Source organism: Amblyomma maculatum, chromosome 4, assembly GCF_055883805.1.
Source record: "Amblyomma maculatum isolate TAMU_Amacu chromosome 4, ASM5588380v1, whole genome shotgun sequence".
Lineage (NCBI taxonomy): Eukaryota > Metazoa > Arthropoda > Arachnida > Ixodida > Ixodidae > Amblyomma > Amblyomma maculatum.
Genome location: NC_139347.1, coordinates 162,039,699 through 162,063,250, shown reverse-complemented (window position 1 = coordinate 162,063,250; position 23,552 = coordinate 162,039,699). Strand labels below are relative to the sequence as shown.

At 42.7% G+C, this 23,552-nt stretch overlaps 1 protein-coding gene across 1 annotated transcript in view; it reads left to right on the top strand.

Moving 5' to 3' along the window:
* Positions 1-23,552, top strand: part of LOC146193380 (MAM and LDL-receptor class A domain-containing protein 1-like) — a 205,173-nt gene that overhangs the window by 137,788 nt on the left and 43,833 nt on the right. Inside the window, exons 40-46 of the mRNA XM_084600534.1 lie at positions 5,019-5,174; positions 7,912-7,997; positions 10,270-10,437; positions 14,719-14,815; positions 16,066-16,215; positions 20,273-20,446; positions 22,446-22,544. Coding sequence (XP_084456660.1) covers positions 5,019-5,174; positions 7,912-7,997; positions 10,270-10,437; positions 14,719-14,815; positions 16,066-16,215; positions 20,273-20,446; positions 22,446-22,544 — 930 coding nt within the window. The remainder of the gene's footprint in view (positions 1-5,018; positions 5,175-7,911; positions 7,998-10,269; positions 10,438-14,718; positions 14,816-16,065; positions 16,216-20,272; positions 20,447-22,445; positions 22,545-23,552) is intronic.

The following is a 23,552-nucleotide window of genomic DNA, read 5'->3' as shown; positions in this document are numbered from 1 at the left end:
TTAGCACGGCTTCTAACTACCGTATAAAAGTTAACGGCCACCTCACCTGTGACACTGCCAATGTAATTTACCTGCTTGAAGGTTCCGCCTGCCAGCTCCAGTAAATAGGGCAGACTGCGACGTCTTTTATATTGCGTTTTAACGATCACAAGGCGCACAGTACAAGCCTACCCAAACTACCACTGTCCAAGCATGTAAGCATTCGGTGTCATTCATTTGATCAATTAAGGATCACTACCTTGCAACCTGGGTTTCGATCACACTACGACCTTGAAGTTGAGAATCGTTTTTAATTCACAAGTTTAAGGCTGTGACGTTAGGTATTAACGATAGCGTGGGAAAGCTAAGTTGTCTATCTAAGTAACACTATTTCTGACTCCTGCAACTTCAAAAGATCAGCAGAAAAATCACTGGTACCTTATTACTCCGTTCCCTCTCTCTCACTCTATTTTTTGTACGTATTGTGACCACCTCATTGTCCGCAGCTTCACCATGTGCCTTGGTACGCTTAGTATTCCGATGAATGGTGATGCACCTTTGCGCACGCGTGGGCTCAGTAGGATTCTCGATAAAGTCGCGCCACCCCGTGTTATTATTTTCATGTTATTTTAAACCAAATCCATTCGGCATCATGACGCATGCGTGACTGCATGACTGTTACTTATATTAGCTTTAGTTTATTAATAGGTGGTCACCGTCATCAGTACTGATACCGATAGACCTAGCATAAAATATAGGACGCTGCTTGCAACCTAGTTTCTTCCGACGAAGGCTAGTCTAGCGGCCGAAACGTCAACAAACTGTTTTTCTTCACCCCGTCTGACCTTTTGAACGTATATATATGCATACCGGGTGCCCAAACTAAATGCAACCAAAGTTTTTAAAAAGGCGGTGGGACCCAGTCTAGAGAAACCACTCCAGAGCTGTTCAAAGTCACCTACGTTAATCTGCAGTATTTTTATATTCACAGAAGTTACATTATTAGCAAAGACTAATTTGCTATTGTTTTATATATTGCCTTGAGAGAAAACGTGGCAATTAAAAGTTGTATATATTTTTAAGAACGAACAAGGAAGACGCAGCGGGCAGTGGCGCGGGCAGGAGCGTTCGTGCTAGGCCCGCTAACATTTCAATTAACGTCATCCCGCGGTCATCCAACGACTTCTCACTGTTCTTTGTTCCCCTGTTTTTATCGGCTTCCCGCATTGTAACAATATCCTCAAAAAACGGCTAGCTGCGTTGTTGCCGTTATGCTAGAATTTACGCCGTCTTATATATAGGCCTTCAAAAAAATGCTGCCACGTGACCGGAGGTTATTTTATAGCATTGGCGAAGTTATAAAAACAGCTTTTTCTTGAAGGGCACGTTACGTTCAAGCGGATTATGTGGTCTAGTATGCGTCTCGAGGATTTAAAGCGACGCCGCAGTGACGAAGATTTTTCCTGCTGTGCCATGCGTAATTTTCGGCTTTTAAAAAATCACTTTACGTAAACGCTAGTTTGATAGAAACCACGTAGGTAGTCGCTTTTCTTTAAAAAATCTACAACTTTTGCAAAGACACTTTTTCTTTCAATTCAAAATACATAATATTCTTCAGTAATCGACTTCAGTGGACGAAAAAGTAGCACAGACTAGCGTAGACGACTCTAATAAGCTCTTGATTTATTTCAGTGCTTTATGGCTGAAAACAAATTTTAAACTATTGGTTACATTTAGCTTGGATACCCGGTATGTATATAGGATATTAGAGAAGAAATTTGTGCCAAACGCACATAATCAAAACAAATATCCCCTGTTGATAATTTTTTTCTCCTCGCCGTATATTCGCTTCTTTTATGTATCACATTTAGCTCCTCATTTTCGCCACATTTCTCCGCTAATAACTTATGAGGGCCTCGGCAATCGCAGTCTTGAAAGCATAAGTAGTGCGAGAGGGTTCTTTCACGCTTTTGGCAAACGCGCGCTGCCATGGAGCAGGGAGGCTCTGGTGATGGCAATTCAACTTTAGGTTACAAGTATCAGCAAAGAAGAAATAAATTCCTCGTCGCAGGCCTTAAAATTCAGCCTTGGATTAACAAAAACAACGAAAAGAAAGCTTTAAATCGTTTTCGCTGAGGTGATGAAGGGCTGTTAACTTAGTGGTGCCCATTAGTAGTCTCCTCTAGCATGGCGCCGCACGGCTTTACCTGTTAATACTTTTAGTGTTTTGAGATTTGAATTACATTCGCAATTTCTCGGCGATCGGATTCATTAACACGTATAGTTTTATGTGATTGGCATACACCTTCCGTAACTAGCTTATGCAGATCTCTTCTAGTGTCATTATAATTCCGCAAAACATGGACACCTGATAAGTCTCAGCCTTTCATTTCATTTCATTTTATATATTTACCTTAAAGGCGCCTTTCGGGGTATTACTTAAGGCGTGGGGTAGATACACATCGAATGTTACACTTTTCACAGATTTTCACATGATATACACATTTCAATGTTGGCGTTGAAGGATGATGGGCAGGTGATGGCAGCGACGGAGTGGGATAAGTCGTTCTAGTCTGACGCGGCTCGTGAAAAAAAGTAAGAGGAAAAGGTTACGGTACGGGCACGTGGACGAGAGATTTGAAGTGGGTGGCCGGTGCGATGGGATATGTGTGGCGGAGGTGCGCAGGTGTATGGTTCTTCGCGCAGTGAGCTGTAATAGAATTTGTGGAAAAGAGATAGTGTGGCGGTGCGGCGACGACAAGAAAGACTTCGTAGATTAGACTGCGATTTGAAGGATGATACACTAACTTCGTACCAATACTGGGAATGAATGAATGAAACGAGCTGCGCGATTTTGGATGGCTTCAAGTGCATCGATGAGGCATCTTTGATTGGAGCTCCAAATAGGGGGCTCATATTCAAGTTTAGGTCTGACCAGCGTGTTGTAGGCGAGTAATCTTACATCTGTAGATGCATGACTAAATGGCGTTCGAGAAATTCTAGAGTTTTATTAGCAGAAGAAATTATGTTAGTAACGTGTTCGTGCCAAGATTAGTTATGGCTTAAAATAATACCAAGGTATTTATATGAGTGGATGAGGTCTATTGAAGTATTAGCAAACCTGTAATAGAAAGAAAAACGGTTGATGTTTACGGTGAAACAAAATAAGCTTGCATTTGTTTGGGTTAAGGGTTATTAGCCAATCATCGCACTATTTTTCAATGCGGTTAAGATCATCCTGAAGGGCATTTTGGTCAGAGATGTTTTTTATTGAGCGGTAGATCACGTAGTCGTCACTAAATAGACGGACATTACATGAGAGGAGCTCTGGTAAGTCATTTATATATATTAAGAAGAGGATAGGGCCTAGGACAGAGCCCTGGGGTACGCCTGAGGTTACGGGGATGGAATTAGAAGACTGGTTATTAATAGAAACTGTCTGGGAGCGATACGCAAGGAATTCGTGGATCCATTTTACGAGGTTAGGGTGTAGGTTCAATTGTGAAAGTTTGAGCAGTAATCGTCGATGGGAAACTTTGTCGAATGCTTTAGCAAAATCTATAAATATGGCGACAGTCTGAATATTCAAGTCAAGGTTTGCATGTAGGTCATTAAGGAATATTGCGAGTTGTGTAATGCAGGAATAGGTTTTACGAAATCCATGTTGCGCAGGGTGAAGAAAATTGTTGTCCAGAAAGAAAATGTGTCCAGAAACTGCATGATTTCAGAGTGGATAATATGCTCCATGATTTTGCATGGTACACTAGTGAGCGAGATAGGACGATAATTTAATGGTGAATCTTTGTTACCGGATTTGTATACTGGAATGACCTTTCCCTTCCTCCAATCATCTGGTATGGTACCTGTGGAAAAAGACTGAGCAAACAGTAGTGATAAATATTCGGCAGAAACATGCTTGGCGTTCTTTAAAAGTTTACGGTTTATTTCATCAGTGCCTGCTGATGACGAAAGTTTAATTTTATCTAATAGCCGAAACATTCGGGATAGGCATGCTGGGAGAAATTACAGTAGGTATAATGGATAAGGACAAATCAGGCTCACTGGTGAAAACGGAAGAAAACGCAGTTGATACGATGTCAGCACATTCAGTATCATTAAATGGTTCTCCTGAGTCATTATTGAGTGTAACCGAACGCTTGTTAATAGGATTTAAGATTTGCCACAACTTGTTTGGGGTAGTTTTTAGGATTTTGGTCAAGTCATCATGATAAAATGATCGCTTAGCTTTTTTTATTGCTGATAAGTATGAGTTTTCGGCTGAACAATATTTATCCTATGCACAAGTACTAGGATGCACAATTTAGTGAAAACAAAAAACATACTCGTTTGCATGCGTCGCAAATCACGCCATATATTCCGTTTCATAAAGTGTTGCCATCCTTTGTCCGGAATAGAAACTAGGCGCAATTGCCGGACCTAAAGGCTAAACCTAGAGCTAACTTGAAACTATCCCCTAAATTATATTCGAGGGCCCACACGTGACAGTTCGCTGTCGCAAATCTTTTCATTTCATTTTGCGACTGACTACAAACCATTAGAGAGATTATCAAGGTGCATCACATTTCGGAACTGCGTAAGCAGTCTGTGGGCCAGTAATTGGTTACATTACGTGGTGAAATCTGCGTCCTCGGAACCCGACGAAAAAAATTCTTCGCCGGGCTCTCGCTATACTCGAGTTAGCCCCAGATATCGTGTTTAATTGGTTTGGTTTCTCATGAGCCGTAGCCAATCTCAGAATTTGTTAATTCAGACGCCAACCTGGCTGTTCCTTTTCTTGGTTTCTGTTTGTTTCTTTGGTGTCTCTTGCAACCAGCGTTAATCAACTGCGTCTTAGGAAGTTACCTGCATGGAATGTAATGCAACGTGGTATGGTCAAGTTCCACAACTACCTCTCTTAGATTAAAGAACAAGTGGGCAACTTAACGCGCTCTATAATGCACAGGCCATAAATATAGGAAAAAATAAGACCATTTTGCTCTGCACCCCCTCTCTAAATGTGATTGATGCTCAACCTGCAGGCGATTACCGCCTAGGCTGCAACTTCGACACCTCCTTCTGCGACTGGGTGCCCCAGGCACCACCGGACAAGGACACCCGCACCTGGGAGCTTGGCCGCGCGTCCTCATTCTTGATGACTGCACCTACGCGAGACCACACAACAGGAACCCCGGAAGGTACGTTGTACTTTTTATCGCTGCTATTTCAGGAAGAGAAAAGGTGCAACTTCAGCGTCGAACGGCAGTGTTTATTCCAAAGATAGACACCTGTGTTTATCTTTTCCTCCCGTTCTAACCAAAATACATATTTATTGGTTAGGAGGGAGAGTTAAATGTGATATGTTCTTGGTTTTGTAATTATCCGACACCTCAAGCTTTGTGCGTAACAGCGGACGAACGGATCGGTTAGCTAAGGTGTGACAGCATGAATAAGACTGCACCGCTGCCTCCAAAATCTGTCGATGCTTTTTTTTTTCTCCCTGCACCACAATATATTAACTCCAATATGACACAAACTTTAGCCACGAGGGTTACGATAGTGAAGAACGGTGTTATTGATGAAAACCTGCATAGCACAGATTCTTTCCCGGCATGCAGGATAACACGGAAAAATCATGAGGCCAGATTACGATTTGTAGCGCGCGTTCTACGGCAGCACCACTTGGACTGAAAATGTACATATATCCTAGAATAGAGGTGCAACTTTTGTTAGGATTGGAAAGACAAGCAAAAAACAAAAATAAAATATTGGACATCTTCAAAAATACTGTGCCCAGTCCTCAAGTAGGACTGCGGGCGAATAGCAGCTTGTCTCTAGAACTGTCATTCAGTCATTAGCCGGCTCACCGATCACAGATAGTGCATCTAATAGGAGAAGAGTCCCTACAGGACGGTTAAAATACATCTGCTAAATGTGCCATGGCTCACGTACGGGCATCCTACGTGGGCGCAGGTCGATCTAGTCTACACTTGCGCCCAGAAGTCAATCTTGTTATCTCATTACTCGCAGTGTTCGATTATCACGCTCTAATCTCTGTTTATTTTCATGCCACCTGTTTTTCTTTTCGGTTTCGTTCTTCCGGAAGAGTTCTTGGTCTGGGCAATTTACAACACCCATTTGTCCGGGCGCGGTTCCGTGTAAACAATCATTTTGCTTTTTCTCTCGGTTTACAGTTTTTTGGGCGGCGCGGGAGGCGTCTGATGGTAGAAGTCTGTTTCGATGTTGTTTTAGCTCTTCACTGTCCCAGAATACAGGCCAAGGCTGCACTGGCAACTTTCACGCACGGAATGCAAATTCGTTCTTGCTGACCGCACGTGCTTACGCCGCAAATGGAAATATTTTATCTCTTGTTAAGTTGGTTTTTTTTATTTTGTTTTAGATGAACGCCAGAATGAAGGAGGTGGGGTATCCCTTTTTGCGGAAGCGAGAGATAACTCTCTCGCGCCTTTCTTTCTTCCGGAGAGGAAGGAATGGTGCGCTCTCTCTTCAATAATTTTCATATGGTAGATGCCTTGTGAGGAGAAATGTTGTTAGAGCTGATTTGGAAGGACGGTCTCGTGTAGGGCAGCTTTCTGTACGCCGGTAAGCATAATACTTTTCCGTGCTTTGTCGGTAGAGTGCCAAGAAATGGGTGCTGTCCTGCTGTTTGTACAAGATGCTAAACTGTATGGCTGATTCTGTCAAATTTAGGTGTGACCGGGCGTTTTGTATTTGAGAAGTGACAGCCCGGATGGCTCAACAGCTAGGGGTTTGAAAGGCCAGCTGCAACTCGCCCGCAGTTACACCTGATGAAGGAAGGAATCGAGTTGGTTCCAAAACATCGTGTATTTAAATTTTTCTCTTTGCTTGTGATTCTTTTCCATAGCTTAAACTATATTACTCTCCCAGCTAGACAGACCTCAACCAAAACGTTTCGCTTGAGATGCTACAATAGTATATATCAGGATAATTTTGATGCATTGGTGAGCGTGTTTCACGTAATAAGAAATTCTGCTCAATGTCTGGAAATAAGTTGATGTACCTAATTTTATTGCATATTGTGTAACTGTGCCAAAGCCACCTATGATTATGCATCTCTGCCTAAGCAGCCCCGTAACGTTTGCTACTGATCTTAGAAAACAGCCCAAACTGTTTTTAATGTCATTATAAAATATTCTTTGCGAGTGCAGGACACAATTCCAAAGCGAAATGTTGCGTTGCACCGAACGTTTAGACTCTTAATAGCAATAGGCTCCTGCAAGTTTCTTACAGTATTCCAGTATTCTACAGTTGCCTCACAATCATGTAATAACTTGCCTAATTCATTCTTGGCGGCGTTATCTTACTCGCTGTGAGTGCACGACTTACTACAGAAGCCTACTTTCATTACGCATTGGAAGTGACATTGGTTTGTTTATTATTTATTATTTGTTTATTTATTGGCTTATTTATTTCGATGCAGGCAGCCTTCAAGGAAGGCCTTAGTCACGATAAATCAATTCTATTATTATGTTCGTGAAATAACTGTAAAATGCTCTGCAGTTGCCATAAATTATGTTAAAAAGCGTAGCAAGCTCTTTTTCTTGCAGCTTCAACTACTCTCCGCGAGCGCAGGAAAAACTTTAGAATCGAATTTTTCATCATCGTCCGAAGCTTAGACCATATTTATCAACAGTGACGTAACAGTGCTGTAAAATATGAGGTAGATCTTCATGATTGAGACACGTCCTCAAAGGCTAGACATGGTTGTAGATGGGCAGTGAGGTGTTCGCGACTAAGGCATTAACCAGAGAGAATGAACTAGAACTATTGCCAGATATTTTTGTCAACACGTTTTCGCGTACCCGTCGAAGAGAAATTTTAAACTGGTTAATTTAAACTGAATATCCCAACGACTGCACTTTTGTAACAAATATTGTGAATGGTTATTTCCAGGGAAGTTCCTCTTGCTTCGTTCTGGCCGCAGTCCAGCCACAGCTACCATTGCAGGTCCAGCGTTTATTAATAATGATACATGCTCCGTGAGTATGAAATCTGCATTATATCACTTTTATCTCTAAACCAGATTTCTAGTGTTCCGTAATGGTTATTCTGAAGTCAGGCGACTCCAAGTTATTATAGAAGGTTCCGTGCCGTTTTGGATATGTGTCATTGCAGCCCAATTTTGGTACGGTGTGGTGTCGAGGGATTATTAATGCGTGAGCACTAGCGGCTCCTGAGAGGATATACGAAAAGCGAATGGTTGTAATCAATAGAGGATGAAAAAATGTCACCAGGCAAAAGCATCTTGTATATGTGGAGTCATTAGTTAATTAAGTAGAGCCGACCAAGTCAATAAAACATCCAAGTAGCGAAACGGGGTAATGTCGACGTCCAAAGTAATCACGGGGTACCTCGCTTCCGGCCACCTGAACTATGAGGACGTCGGAAAGTGACGCCGAAAGTGTGCAAAAGGTGTTGAAAGGTCGCCAGCGAATACGATTTTGTGCATGTGGAGTAATTAGCTCATCACTTAGAGCAAGGTAAGTCAATCGGACGTAGAATTAGACCGACGAGGTTATGTCGACGTTCAAAGTAATCTGCTTATGCATTCCTCTAATGCGTGTGGCCGCAGTCATCTCAAACGTTTTTGCGGGCTGTGGCATCTGTACATTTATTCATCGCAACTTACTCTTCTCTTCTGCTTGTGTTCTATAAGGCATGAGGTTTCTTGCTGGATACAGGAAAATTTCCCGCCTGACATGAAGCCCCCTCATTGGCTTTCCGAGAAGCCGTTTTTTTTCTTTTTTTTTTGGGGGGGGGGGGGGGGGGGGGTCGCCTGGCGCCTCTGGGGGGAAAGGCAAAACATGGGCTTTTGGCAACACCGCTCACTGAGAATCAAGATGGGGAAATCTGATTTGGTCTGCAAGAAGGCCTGCATTTTATCTTATGACCAGAAATAGTTTTATGCATGCATGGAATGGCAATGGCAGCAGAAATTTTATATTCATGTTATAATAGAAAATTCAAAAATGCGCATGTTGTTGCATTGCATGTTGTATGCTACGCCGTTCTTTTCGTTTATATTCTTCAGCGCGAAAAACAATTACAAGCTAAGAAGAAAGACAACACAAGAAGCATAGTTCTTCGTTGATTTCGTAGAACGCAATGATTGCAGCCTACACTCTGGACAGAAACCGTATTGTAAAGCTGGGAATTCCGTCCTCGGCGACCGAACAGGCATTTGCCAAATTAGTGGGTCCGTATTTTCAGTCAAAGAAAGCCCGAATGGCAGGAGGTTATGCTAGGAAGATGCAAGGTTTGAATAACGTCTTTCCACATCAACAAATATATTGGGTAAGGTATTTGTGACTTTGAACTTCGTAGCTCCGATTACGTTCTTTTCATGTTACTATAGTACTTACTGCTGGAGTCATAACCACACTTCTGTATACCGCATCAGTGGCGTTTAAATCGATATTTTTCTCATACGCTCAACTTGCGATGTGGCGAGGCAAAAACCGCCAAGCCAATTACAAGTTCACAGTTTAAAGGCTTGTTTGATTTTAAGGTGTTTAACATCCCTACCAAGGCTATATGAGAGGCGTTGTAGTGGAGGGCTCCAGAAATTTCAACCATCTGGGGTTCCTTAACAAGCGCTGACATCGCTTAGCCTACGGATGCCTTGCTTTTCGCCTCCATCGATAAGCGACCGCCGCAGCCGGGATTCGATCCCTCATCCTTGGACACAGTAGTCGAGCTCCATAATCAGTCCACCACATGGCAGGGCCCAAAGGCTACGCAGTTACTTTTCAGCATGATAGTTAGTCCTAAGACAAAAACAACACTTTGAAAATTACGCGAAGAGAATATAAAGCAGCTGGGGCAGGACAAAGCAAAATTGAAATCTACGGCGGACATTTTCTTTCCTTAATGTAGGCAGTCTGACTGAAGCTGATATCGCCAATGAGTATTCATTTTTGAGCAAGCGTTACAGCCATATTTATTTAGTAGTTATTTTCGACTACCTTGAAGTGCTCCGATTAGATTTCTCCTAAATATACTTGTGTTTATCATTGCCGGAAGGTTTTATGCTTCTAGTATACACTAAACTGCACTAATTCATGTATGCAGTGGTCACATAGAAAAAAATAGTTCGATAAATTGGGATTAATAATATTATGCAAATGAAATCGAAGCAAATCGCGGAATACGCATTTTGCGAGCACCTTCGGACTAATAAATGTCTACATCATGCCAGAATTGTTTCGTTTATTGATATGCAACCCTATACGGTCTTTTTCTGCTGCCTAGATCTCATTTTTCTTCACCGTGCAAGGAGAAGCCGATTCGCAGCTTAAGCTTGGTGTTCGCACAACCAAAGATGGTCCTTGGAAGATCATCTGGAAACAGGCAAAGCCCACCGAATTCTTTCACTTTATTGAGGGGCTTGTGCTGCTGACAGAGGACGCTCCCTTTCAGGTGAGACATGTTGCGGTAGATTGTCCTGCTTCGAATTTACATCGAGTGCCGGCGTATAGTGCTCCAACATCTAAATACACAATGCGGGTACCGGTGGAAGAATGTTTCGTCACATTATTGAGGCCTCAAAAATAAGACTTAATACACTGTACCTTAGATAATAAATAAGCTGAGACTTCAAACAACACGGTTTTTCTGGTCTAGATCAAAGACGCAATTCGTCAGATAGTACTGCGCAGACGATTTTGCATCTATTCCTTACGATTTTTTGAGATTGAGATGAGAGAAATAAAGCAAGGGTTCATTAAACACATCAGTTATTTTTGTATATATAGCTAAAAACAGTAGAAAAGGCATTTCACCGCCAACCGGTAGCCCATATTCAACTGTCTCTTTGGACAAGAGCGAAACACGTGAGAAAAATTACGTAAGAGAGGGATTTGGAGAGCCGAGGTAGCTGGTTGCACTTCGGACAAATTTTTAAGCGCGAGATTCACGATGCTAGATGTTTAAAGACGAAATAATAATTTCAATCGATATAATATGTACTAAAGCACCCTAATATGAGAATGACAGATTGATTCGAAAATGTGTGCACAACACCAAAAGAAGCATGGTGTATACCGACAGAAATGTGGTGAAATTGGATCTCATTTATAAGCGCTAAAAATTTAGGGACCGTAATAGATCCATTCATGAACATTCAAATTACGTGGAGCTATAGATCTCACCGAAATTGAGACCTACAATGGATGTATTTCTGTCCACCAATTCCGCACGTAGTGTCGAAAGGCACCGTTTCCAAACTCAGTTGAACACAGCAGGCGCAACCGGTTAACATGTAGGCGGTTGACGGCCTTAAACAACTGCCCATATTCCAACCGGTTTTATGGTCATCAATGCGATGCAATGCTATCAGAGCAGCAGGACGAGTATAATTGAGCCTTGGTATAAAGACAATGCAAAATCGCCATTCGAAAAGCGCAGTTCCTGCTTTCGTTATTGCTAAGAAGTGTCAGTTGTTACTGCAACTAAATCTGAAGGCATTTAAAGTCAGCACGGAGCCCCTCGCACATCCAAAATATAAACCTACACTGCACGAACGGAAAGCTAATGACGGGAAATTGTGAGCGCAGATCCGCAGACAGAATAGGAAAACCTTCACATACCATGACGGTGGAGCTTAACAGTAGCGTCAAAGTTTAACGCTACCGCCTAACGCTTCCGCAAGCAGTCAGTAAGCATGCCCAGATCGCCTTGAAGGTGACAAACGGCGCCACGGACCGCCAATATAAAGGCTGACCCCGGTACGCCGGGGGAATTAGCGTGTGCGTTGATGACGGCGTAAGGTAGCGGTAGCGCTGTGCTAAATGTTTCTATAGCACAACACGATCCATGATCCGCAATGACGGAATCCACTGCACATGCGCAGATCTCTTCGGTGGTGTCAGGCGCCACGTGCTGGCTGACGGCGCGGAGGCCTGCTGCACCGAGGCCAATCTGCATGTGCACACTGGCAGTGCCTCTAGCGGGATACAGTAGCGCACCACCCACCACGTGTAATAGCGTTAGCCCTTTCCGTTCATCGCAACCAATCTGCTCATTTACATGCCGAAGTTAACGGTGTCTAATATTTTTCCACAGAGCACGTATAGAACCCTCGGTTAAGCGTATAAGAGGAGTGTTTGGGGCTTATCGAGAAAATTGAATTGCTTATGACATTTTTAGTTTTCGTTTACTTTTCGCTGTCGGCCACCACTGATTTTGTAGCGAGAGAAGCATTGCTAGTCGAAGTGAGCTTCGTCATGCCTGTCACAAGAACAACTGTGCATACGCTCCGCCAGTGCGCACCGCTGTGCCGACTCGTTGAGTCACGTGCCTCTTTATGCAGTCTCGTTGCGCACACGTATGTCATTGTCCGGTCCCCTCCGCTGTACCGAGTCTCCGTTTATCATGTCTGACTGCGCATGATCAAGTAACCAACAGTGTACACATGAAACATGAGAGGCTAAGCGTGCGTCTGAGACGCCCGAAGAGCGGGAAGAATGTCTCGCCAAGCGGGAGCGTCAAGCAGCGGAGCGAGAGGCCCCGAGATGAGCTTTCGCAACGCATATCTTGATCTAGCCGCGCTAAGCTACAATAAAATTTTTCTTTTTATCTACCGAGCATAACTACTGCGCAAATTGAAGACTGGACACTGAAGACTGCGGCGAGAGTAACAGGGACAGGAGAATAAAAGACGCAAACACAAGCGCAAAGTGCACGATTGCTTAAGGCCTTCTCTTACAGCTTAATACTACACACTGGTAGTAACAAAACCTATGGAAACTAACGTGTGGCTTTTCTGGGCACACTGCAGGTTAAGCAATTTATAGCACCGCGCTTCATCTGGTTAAGTACGATAGAACAGAGTTTAATTATTCAACAAATGAAATAGCAACTTACCTAAACAAATATACTCAACCTTATATCTTCTATAGAGGGGAAGGAAAGTGTCATAATAATATTATTTAGCATAAGTAGCGTGCGGCCATATTATGTAGACCTTCGTTTTTCTTTTCTTTTTCATTGGTTTCTATTTCTAAAGCTAAGCTTTCATAGTAGAACTCTTAAAGCACAATCCTTGTCAACTAAAAAACCCTGAATTCACAAGTTACCGCGGTAAATGCGAATTGGCCTTTTTTAGGAATAAATCTTACTATGTGCATATACAATGAACACTCTCTTTTATGCTTTGGTTGCAACATAATAGTATTTGTCTCATGGGTTAAATTAACAACCTGAAAAATCATTCCTAACTCCGAGCATCATGATAGCATTTGAGGATCTCACGCAGAAGCAATTTAGCGAACGTCTATATATCAGCACACCCTTGCCTCTTCGTCATGGGAGGTTTGTGGGTTTCATTGAATCTCTTTATTTGCACCCCACTTGTCGGAATGTTACGTTTGCTAGTCGCTGCCCAGCACATACTCCAATATGGTGAATACGAGCTCGCCATGGGACATAAAGGGCCCAACTTCGATCCCCCTTTCATCTAAATGACAGACCGTTTACACTTTGCAAATGCTTAATTGCCATTATCCTTCGTCGAAAGGAGGAGGAGGAAGATGAGGAGGAAAGACAGGGAGGTTAACCAGTAAAAGCTACCGGTTTGATACCTTGCGCTGGGGGAAGGGGATGAGTGGATATAAAAGTTGCGAGAGAGGGATAGTTGAAGTTAATACAGTCACATAACAGACACGCCACATCACATCACGTTACAGTCATGTCATAGCAAACTCATAGTCTTGCGATTAGGCCTGTGCTTCTCATAAAGCGGAGCAGTGCCTGGGAGGCCTTCGCCGCAGACGAGCACCGTGGCCAAGGACCTAAAATCTTAGTTTCACTCAATGGGCGTCAATCTAAATGCTCCAGCGAACGGCACAGACACTTCCTTTCTTCAATATATCGGGTACTCACAAAGAATGTGGCCTAAAGACTCATCGCATCCACAGTTTGTACATGTAGGGCTGTTTGTCATGGCTATCATAAAAGAATGCGAGTTTGTGAATGCTACACCATCCCACAGGCGGCACAGCAAAGTTTCTTCGCGTCTGGGTAGGCCAGGTGGAAGGCGGAGCTTCAGGTCAGGGTCCAGAGATTTTAAGCAGCAGTTCGCAAACTGGCCAGAATTCCACAAGGAGAGTGTGTGTTCCCGCGCAAATTTGCGCCCGCTGCGTCTGCCCTGGAAAAGGGAATCAACACACAATCGCCGTCTTGGTGGGCTGTTCGTGCGATTTTGTCCGCTCGAAGATTGCCCGCTATGCCGCTGTGTCCTTGAATCCACTGGAAGATGATGTCATATCCTCCATTAATTGCACAGTGATGAATTTGTCGCATTTCCGCAACGAGTTGTTCATGAGCTCCACGGTGAAGAGCCGCTTTTAATGCTTGTCGAAAAAACTTTAAAGAATATGAGGCGCTCGTTATGAGATGCATAAAAAGGCGAGCCAACAGCCTGACGTGGCGTATCCCGAACCCCCTTCCCTTAACTGAGTACGTTATTGTGAATCCTAAATTGCTAGGTTGGGAGCGACGTGGTTGGGTTGCCATGAACTATTTGGATGAGTCTTGTATAACATGAGGTCACATCGGTATTTCGCGTCAGTCATGACTTCTAATTCTGTCACGGTATTATCAGTCCTTTAGTCATCCGATTTCCATCAGAATTCTGTAATGTTTTTTATAAAATAAAAAAGTATTTTTGCCTTGAAAAGTGCTTTTTCTCCTTTCAATTAGGTGGCTTTCATTGGAGAACACAATCATCCTGGCCAGACTGGTTACATTGCCATAGACGACATAACATTCTGGGAAGGCTGCACGGCTTTCCATGGGGGTGAGTTGAGGTCGAAACGAAAAAGGGTATTTTGGAACACTGTTTGGAAGTACCTCAAAAAGTAAAAGCACAATTTGCACAAGAATAATAAAAAAGAGATCAATTTCAAATTCAATTTAAGATGCATTTTATTTTTGCTTCTTCTATTCCTTTTACGTTTTATTTGGCTAGAACCCTATAAAAAATTATCCTTTATTCACAACTTTCGAATTTTTGGAGTGTAGCCTAAAGATTAAGAATATTCGTTAGAAGAGAACCCATTCGCCGCAAACATATTTTCGCATCTTGCTGCGCGATTGTGGCAGCCTGAAAGAGGATGAACACACATAATCGTCTTAAAAGGTATGATTTGGTACCTTGTTCAAGCCACACTAGCTGTTGGTGAAATCATATTGTAATATGGTTGGTATCGAGGGATTTCTTAGCGTCTCATAGAGCGAATGTCTTTAGACAGGTAACAAATTACTAGAGTGACACTAGGAGAAAATACGAAATCTATCTATACACATAGGTTAGCATCAATTGATAGGAAATATTTAGTTTTAAATTCGAAGAAGCAACTTTATTTTCTATATTATGTAAATATAAAAAACACGCGGTTCCGCCACCTGCAAATTTATGTAACTGCAGCTTAGAAGTTTCTTGGAGTCTTCTGCGTGGGACACAGTCTCGCAACCTATACTCAGTTACTGCCAAAACACCAAGAAAACAGCGAGGCGAGTGCTAGCATGAGTGCCAGGGCTCGCATCATTGAAGCAGAGCAAAGCAATGACGGGCTGAAAGAAAAGAGGCCAAAATTAGCGCTGATGCTTTTCGCTTTAATTCTGTGAACGTGTGTCCAGATACGAAATAAATTCAAAGCTACAGTTGTACGGGAGTTTTTATTACAGCCGACGCAGGTATCTCTTTTTCACGACATTGAGAACTGTGGCCATTGTTTCTATTCGTCGGCTAAAACTCAGGTTTCCAGTTTTTACTCTCCAAGGGCATCAACTTAGTTGTACGATGTCTCATACGCACGAGATATCATAAAGGCTGTAAATAGATGTGTATAGTAAAATGGCTGCGTAAAGTTATAGCGAGATTAGCTGCCCATGGCTTCTTGAGTGGCGGATATTTATGACCGAACAGAAAGATTTTGGAATTGCCCTTCAAGTTCGGTGAGAAAGATAAATTGACTTCGGTCAAAAAGCGCACGGCACCAAATAATTCCTTGATATTCTTCTTTTGCATCACACTGCCGTACTCAGAGCTACCAACAGCCCCGGTGCCAACCACACCCCCGTCCCTATGCGGCAAAAAGGAGTTCGAATGTACGGGCAGTGGGGAGTGTATCCCGCTATCCCAGGTGTGTGACTTCAAGGAAGACTGCCCCAACGGTGCGGATGAAGCAAAATGCGGTATGTGAATGCGTTTTATCGTGTACTTTCCATGTGAGTTATTGTTGAGGAGTTGTGTATAGGAAAGCAAAATTGTGTCACCGGCGGGTGACTTAATGTCGCACGTCTAGATACACGCGATACCGCAAAGAGAAGCCTTATTTTGTGAATAAAGAGGGCCTTCGTTCTCTCATATTGTACTTCTTCGATGCTCATTCTTAGGATAAGACAGAAGAGCTGCCCATTATTGAAATTTGTAATTTACCTCTATCAAAATACCTCCGTAACCACAAGTACTGGGTACAATTATACTTAGAAGCACAGCTGCCAACTTCTGCACTATCTAGAGCAATGGCGGTGTAGGTTTCCTTTTACGGCGCGCAACAAGTCTGTCAATAGACCTCATCAGAAAACTTCACACTACTCTCAGAAAAATTTCTATCGTGCTCACTAGGAGCAGGATTGATATTGTTCTGAAATTGTTAGTGTTTGAAATTATTTAATACGATGGAAGGAGGATAGAGTTGCAGAACAGCCCGTCGACTTCCTGTCTTCACTTGTTTGCAAACAAGTGAACATGCTAATGGCGAGGACACCGATTTTGAGAATGCATTGGTTATCGTTGGCTGTAGCCTTCATCCTGTATTGGCGTACATATTTATAGGGTATTCAATACCTTGTAAATATGTCTGACAATCAACTAGATCTGCAGTTAACTCTCTTAATGCTGTATTGGCTCTGCATCAAACAAAATTTTGAAAGCATTTTTTTCATTGTGTAAGATGGTTTTAAAATGTCCAAACAATAAATATGCGAACATAGTTCAAACTTTATTATATAATGGCTGGTACGCCAGCATTTATCCCCCATTAGTCACAACCAATAGGAAGAGGGGCTCAAGTGCTGACTTCCAATTAGGCCCACTAAGAGCAAGCTGCGGCCGCCACTCCTAAAAAATCATGATCTTATCAGCGCAAGTCCTAGGTCATATCTACAATCTTCCTAAATTAAATTCATCAAGCTAAACAAAATTTTTGCCTACATTTGGCGTTGAAAGCCATGCCTTTGGCAATTTTACCGTTCTGTTTTTAATGGGCTATCAATAATTTTCATGGTATCTTTATTTCTTTTACCTGCGCAGTTAGCAAACATATAATTGGCTGGCAGAGGTTGACCAGAAACAATTAGGGAAAGACATTTATTGAGTATAAAACGTATATATCGTCCTCAGCAGATAGGCGTGGAGTTGCGTCAGACAGAAATATGAATCATTCACCTTTTGAAGGACGTGAGTCAGGCGTTAGCGTCCAATGAGACTCTTTGTTTCACCAGAAATTATCTGGCAATAAGAAAACAACTTTATGCAAACAAACCATAAAAAATGGTATGTGAACGACTTATTAGAGTTGGCTTAGCTATCTCCGTAAAATCCCCAAGTTTCACATCTTAAGCTGCATAGCTTATAGGGAAAAGATTAATCTCACCATAATAAATAGATGTTTCAGAATATTCATTAAATCTACGCATGTACATATCTTTCAGGGTACGTACTTTATTTTAGGGCTCTGTTTTTATAATGAAACGCTGAAACGGTGGGCATTATTAAAGCATATCATTACTCTAAATTGCTCAGTTATCAGATTAGCTGACATGAAACTTAGTGTGATTAAATATCGTTCGAAGGGAAGCAAGCTCATTGATACTCTAGTCGATAACCTTAAAAATTTAGAAGCGGTGCCTTTTTTTTTTACAAGATTTATTGATAAAGGCCTGGGCAAACAGATGTGGCTGCGGTACGCTGAAAAGGTCATTGCGTCCTGACACTCGAACAAGACAGCGTGGTTGAGAGGGCGCTTTTTAACACTCTTCCTGCAAAGAAAGCCGCATTTGCCATCATTTTAATTTGGTCACTATATGTCTATCATCAACGATCTGTGACGTAGGCAATATGCGATGCGCTCTGCTGACGGCTTAAGAGCGATAGAAATAGGTGTACACAAATGATTTCGAGGACAATTTCAAATCTCGCAGAGCACCTGCGACGCCTTTTTTTTTCTTTCATGAAGAGTAGCTGCCGCGTTACTGCTCTGATGTCGAGACAGAAGTACTGAAGGAAGAACACGAGTGGGAACCGTACAATCCCTAAACTGACAGCCCCATTTGTGCCATCGTGTTACTTACAGCCAGCGGGGAATGACGTTACCAGCGGGATGGGGCGCGACGCCAGTCTTGTAACACGTGCGTCGACACCGGACGAATTATATGCGTTACAGGGCGCGTTTTACATTCGATGAACCGCCAAAAAAGGCCTGCATGCCTTGGAACAGATTGTAGATGTGCGACATTTTCTTTGACAAGAAGTGTATTTTTTAACAGTGCGAAGATGCGCACGGGGTCCCATTCTCCCATTTGAGGCAGAAGGTGAGAATGTGACCCATAAAAACGCGTCAAAGAAACAAATATCAAGCAATTTAGTTGCTAAACAAACTATCTACGAAGACTACTATTCGTTAGAAAGTAGGAAGAGCTTTGAAGAAGATTGTCATAAAGAATGCTGCCTAACTTTGAAGCTCTATTTTCAAAAAAGCATGAATGTATGTTGTGGAGTCAGTAATACCCGGAAAACACGCTCTTCGGCTGGACTTTTCTTCAAGTTGCTCAGTTGTTACGATTGTCAGAGGTACTATATTGCATGCGCTATATTCTCTTGCGAATATTGCTGCAAAATCTAGATGCCGTTTATAGGATTAGATTGGAGCGCTCCCTCAAGCTGACAATAAGACATTATACACTGTGGCAGTGGAGAAACACTATGTTTACAAAGGCAGGTATCGCCTGCGCCATGGCGTGCTACAATGTACTCTTGTCTTTGTATCACTTACCTTTGCGAACTGCTTCATTATGTAATGCTCCGGGCTGCCTTCTCTCCTTTTCTGCGCTATTCGACACATGATCTCATGAAACGAATGACGTATTATATACTGTGAAGAATGTTAGAAATAACATCTGCTCTGAGTTTTGGGTGATTAACCCCCCGCATACTTCTTTCCCATAGGCAGGTGGGCGATACGCTTTGCGTTTTCCTATCTATCTTTTCAGATGTGTCCTGAACAACAAATCAGAATACGAGAACTGGCTTACAAGCATGTTGGCTTCGTTCTCTTATAAGTACCCGTACTGGTCTATCCACTATTCACGTGGACGTATTCTTACATATTCAACTACTATATGTCGTCAACTAGCCTGTATCGCCTCTGCGCTGAATGCTCGCTCGTTCATTTTCAACACCTGCAACAATGTATATAGTTGCTTTTTGCAGTGGTGAACATCAAAATGCAGTTTGAAGCGTTAAAACCACTTTAATGAAATCATTGGTAAGTATATTCCAAGCGGAATATACTCATTCTATTATTATTATACTCATTCTCATCCCTCCACCCCTTCTACTTCTCAGTTGCCTACTTCTCATTCTACTACTCCTATATACTACTATTTACAAATACAGCAAAACTGGGGTTAGAGATCTATTTTGAAAGGCAAACAGTGCAACAGATGAATACTGAACCAGAGGAACCGAAGGAAAATGCTTTTTCTGTGGTGCCTCTGCTTTTGTTTTGGACTTGTTACATTCGTTTTTGCCCTTTAATACTACTTTTCGCCCCAATAGCATGGGCATCTGCAAGTGCCTCTTTCCTTTGCTATCGTGCTGTTAGGCCTGGAGGTAGAACATGACAATACCGCAGTGAAGCCGCAGAAGAACTGTGGACACAGCCACTGGCCTGTTTCTTTTACACAGAAGCTACGAACGCATTTGCAGAGACAGAGCGAGAAGACTATTTTAGTTTACTACGAAGGGGGAGTTTAATTAGCAGCAAAGTGCAAACGTAACGCTCCGTGCTTTATATGCTTTATATACAGGCTGCTAGATAACTTTTCACGTTTATTGCCGCTAGCGCTCAACATGTGACAGCGACCAGGGATTATTGGAGGATTTATGGTCGTTCACGAACCGCCATGAATTGTCCGAAATACCCCCTGATTGAGCATTTGCTATTGGAATTTGTATCCGGTTTTACAGGAGCTTGCGAGTTTTCAACAGACTTGTGCGGATTGGAAAATGAGGATCGAAACACGCGCTTCGGATGGAACTGGACAACAGTGCAAGATGGCAGGAAGAAAGCTTTTTACCCCGCAACAGACAGCCGGCTAAGCGAAGATGGCACCTACGCTGTGTTCTCACTGATGAATCCAGGTGAGGAATGTTTAGAGATATTATGTGTGTTAAGTCTCACATGCTGCCTACTTGTCTGGCTAGCAACAAAAATAAAAAATTGACTCATTACGCATCGTTTCAAGTAGGGGAGCTCGATCACCGCGCTTTCGATTACTTGGTCAAATCTGGACGCCCGTTCCGCACAGGGGAGAAGCGCTGACGAGTGCTGGAGGAGGCTGGGTTTATATACATCTTAGATAAAGGAAGCATCAAGGAGAACGATGCCCTAGCGCTTTCAGAGTTTTATAGGGTTGGTAATCCCTAGGTGAAAGGCGGGCGCCCGTGGTCGAGGGAGTGTCTTTTTAATTTCAATATCGCTCAATTGCACATATTCTCATTCCTCATTACAAGCCGCCGAAAGGACTTGGACTTGGTTGTGAGGAGGAAGTCGTTGTGGGGGTGAAGATGGCGGCACAAGAGCCGACGCTCGTTTCCGGCACGCGAAAAAGCAACGGTCCCTGTGACCCGCCCGGCTACCCAGAAGGGAGAACGCCCGTGCGGCCGCCTTGGAGATACCGGCCCATGCGGAGCCACTTGAGCCCTTTTGTTCCCTACCGGAGTCTCGTTGACCGGAGTCTTTGAGCGGCCTAACAACACCGCGTTTTTATTCGGCTCTTCTGCAATCGCTGCTTGAAGTCGCTTCTAGCCGTCGCCGTTCTTGACCGCTCCAACTGTTTTGAGCCGAATGGCTTAGAGTTCTTGCCACATGGTCCGAGGTGGCTGCTTCCCCGCTCGACTGGTTATCGTCATCTTTAATAGCGTAGACGTGGCGCTGGCCTGAACATTTTGCATTGTACAATTTTTTTTATGGTTCAAACGTACATGACGCATAATGCAGTTCTTATAACAATAGGCTTCTCCGAGCTACGTTGTCGGACGACAAACAGCAGAAATTTTATGAAACCAAATAAAACACAATTAAATGTGCGCATTCCCGTTGTTTCTGCAGCGCAATGAATTAGTGGTACATTTTGTACGTCAGAGAGAACTAGTCCCAATACACTCCTTTCGGGTGTTTTTTTTTTCTTTCTCTACTTTTTTTGTAGACAATTTACTGTAAGCAACCTTATTACTACCATGTTCTCCAGGGGTGTGGTTTCTTAAGAGTTGGCTTATGAAATGGTTTTCAACTTTAACAGCAGTGAACTAGCATTGAACACAGCCAGAACCCGACATGAAATGTTAGGGTACAGCAGGGATGACAAAATGCAATAACTGGGATCGAAATCAAATAAATCCTACCCTGTATGTATATTACGTTTTAAGTTTCATTGATATAAACGTTCGAGTTAAAATCACTATTTAACCTTCTGGTAGATGACAAGAGAAGAAGGATAGAGTTACGGGGGATCTAGCGTTGAGATCTCAGAATTACGCGCATAAGACATCAGCTTGTCAGATGTGAAGACCATGGTGACAACCGGTGTGCTAGAGGGAACGATGTCGGGGCGGCGGCCATCCGTGTTAAACAATGGTTTGGAATGCGTGCGTCACTGAAAACGTAATATCGGCAGCACGAACTGCGGACTGCACCAACAATCTAAAGTTGTGTAGCTGTGTGTGTATTGCTTTTTGGTGTTTATTACGAATTTGTTTTTATACGCCTTATATGAAATGCGATCAGAACTCCAAATCGTTATTAGAAACTGAAAATGTAGTTTAAGAGGACGTAGACCCGTGTTTGATGGTTTGGTTTCTATGCAAACCTAAGCATTCAGTGCACTTGATCTTTTGTGATCGACTTTTAAAAAAGCGTTCAGTGCTATCTTAATCTTGTAGAAATATTAGATTCGAACAGTGTATACTAGCGATATTTCAGATTATTCCTGAACGATCAGATACGTCTTCATATTACAAATACTCATATGTGGAATTTGATACCATTAAATTTAGGACAGACAACATGGATTCAAACAGAGATATTAGTGAGGCATGTGACAGCTGCTGAACTGGTTGGGGTATCTATCTAAAATTACAGATGTGCCGCGGAGCCGCGCCAGGTCTTTACTAACGCCAAAGCTGGGAGAGATGGCCCACTCCTGCGTTGTGAGTTTCTACACCTTCGTCCCGAATCAAGGTATGTGTTTTGATTTCTTCTTTTTCGCAGTCGGACGATTTGGGTCGCGGTAGCGACGATGAACGTCGCGCTGACGCAGTGCGTCTAATGTTTTCCCATAGCTCTGGTGTCCCAAGCTCACCAGCAGTAGACATTCAGTAAGTCATTTGCAAACGAAGCGTCATGACTCTAAATCGCAGCTTGCTCATTAGAGCATCTCTGCATGAAAGCTTAGGTTGTTGATGGTCGGATTTGTTGTCACAGGCTTTTTCATGAGCGGAAACATTTAGATACTCTGAAGACAAAATTGCGAAAATGGTTCAAGCAAGTCAGCCTTCGTTAAACTGGCCGCGAAGTTTAGGACTGGATAAAGAAATTGGGCTGCTGGGGCAAAAAATAAGGGCCTACTGCATGCTTTTTTCAAATATAGACCCTGTATTTTTTCACAATAGAAGATGGTAGTTAATTTAGTTACACGCCAGTAAACTAACACCATATCCGTTTCTGAAGACTGCAACTAAATTAAAGAAGAAAGTACGTAGACTTGGCTAATCTGCACACGATATGCAAAGCTAAGAATACAATAACAATAATGGCGTTGAGAGGAAAGTTAGTACGAAACGAACGAAAGTTTGAGGAAAGTTCGACACTGAAATATTTTCTTATTTTAGTGTCAATTTTATGCTATAACGAGATGGACATAGCTGAAGATGTCAGGTAAGAAAATATAAGCACTTTCCTGCTATAAATGGTCCCAACGCTTTGATTTGCTTTAAGGCCGTTTTATTAATAGACTTAGGCATCGATAGCTTGCTCTCAAAAAAGCAAATCATCGTATCGAGCAATTATTAAGTGACAGTTATAAAATAAACCGTCATTAGAAAAATACCGTATGTCGTCCGTTGCAGTTAAGGCTAAATATTGCATCTATTAAATTAATTTTATCACGATATTCTGTTCGGGTTGGTTGGAGTAGTTCGGTGTCACAAAGCGGCTAAGGCTGAGAGAGACGCTTGAACAAGAAGTATC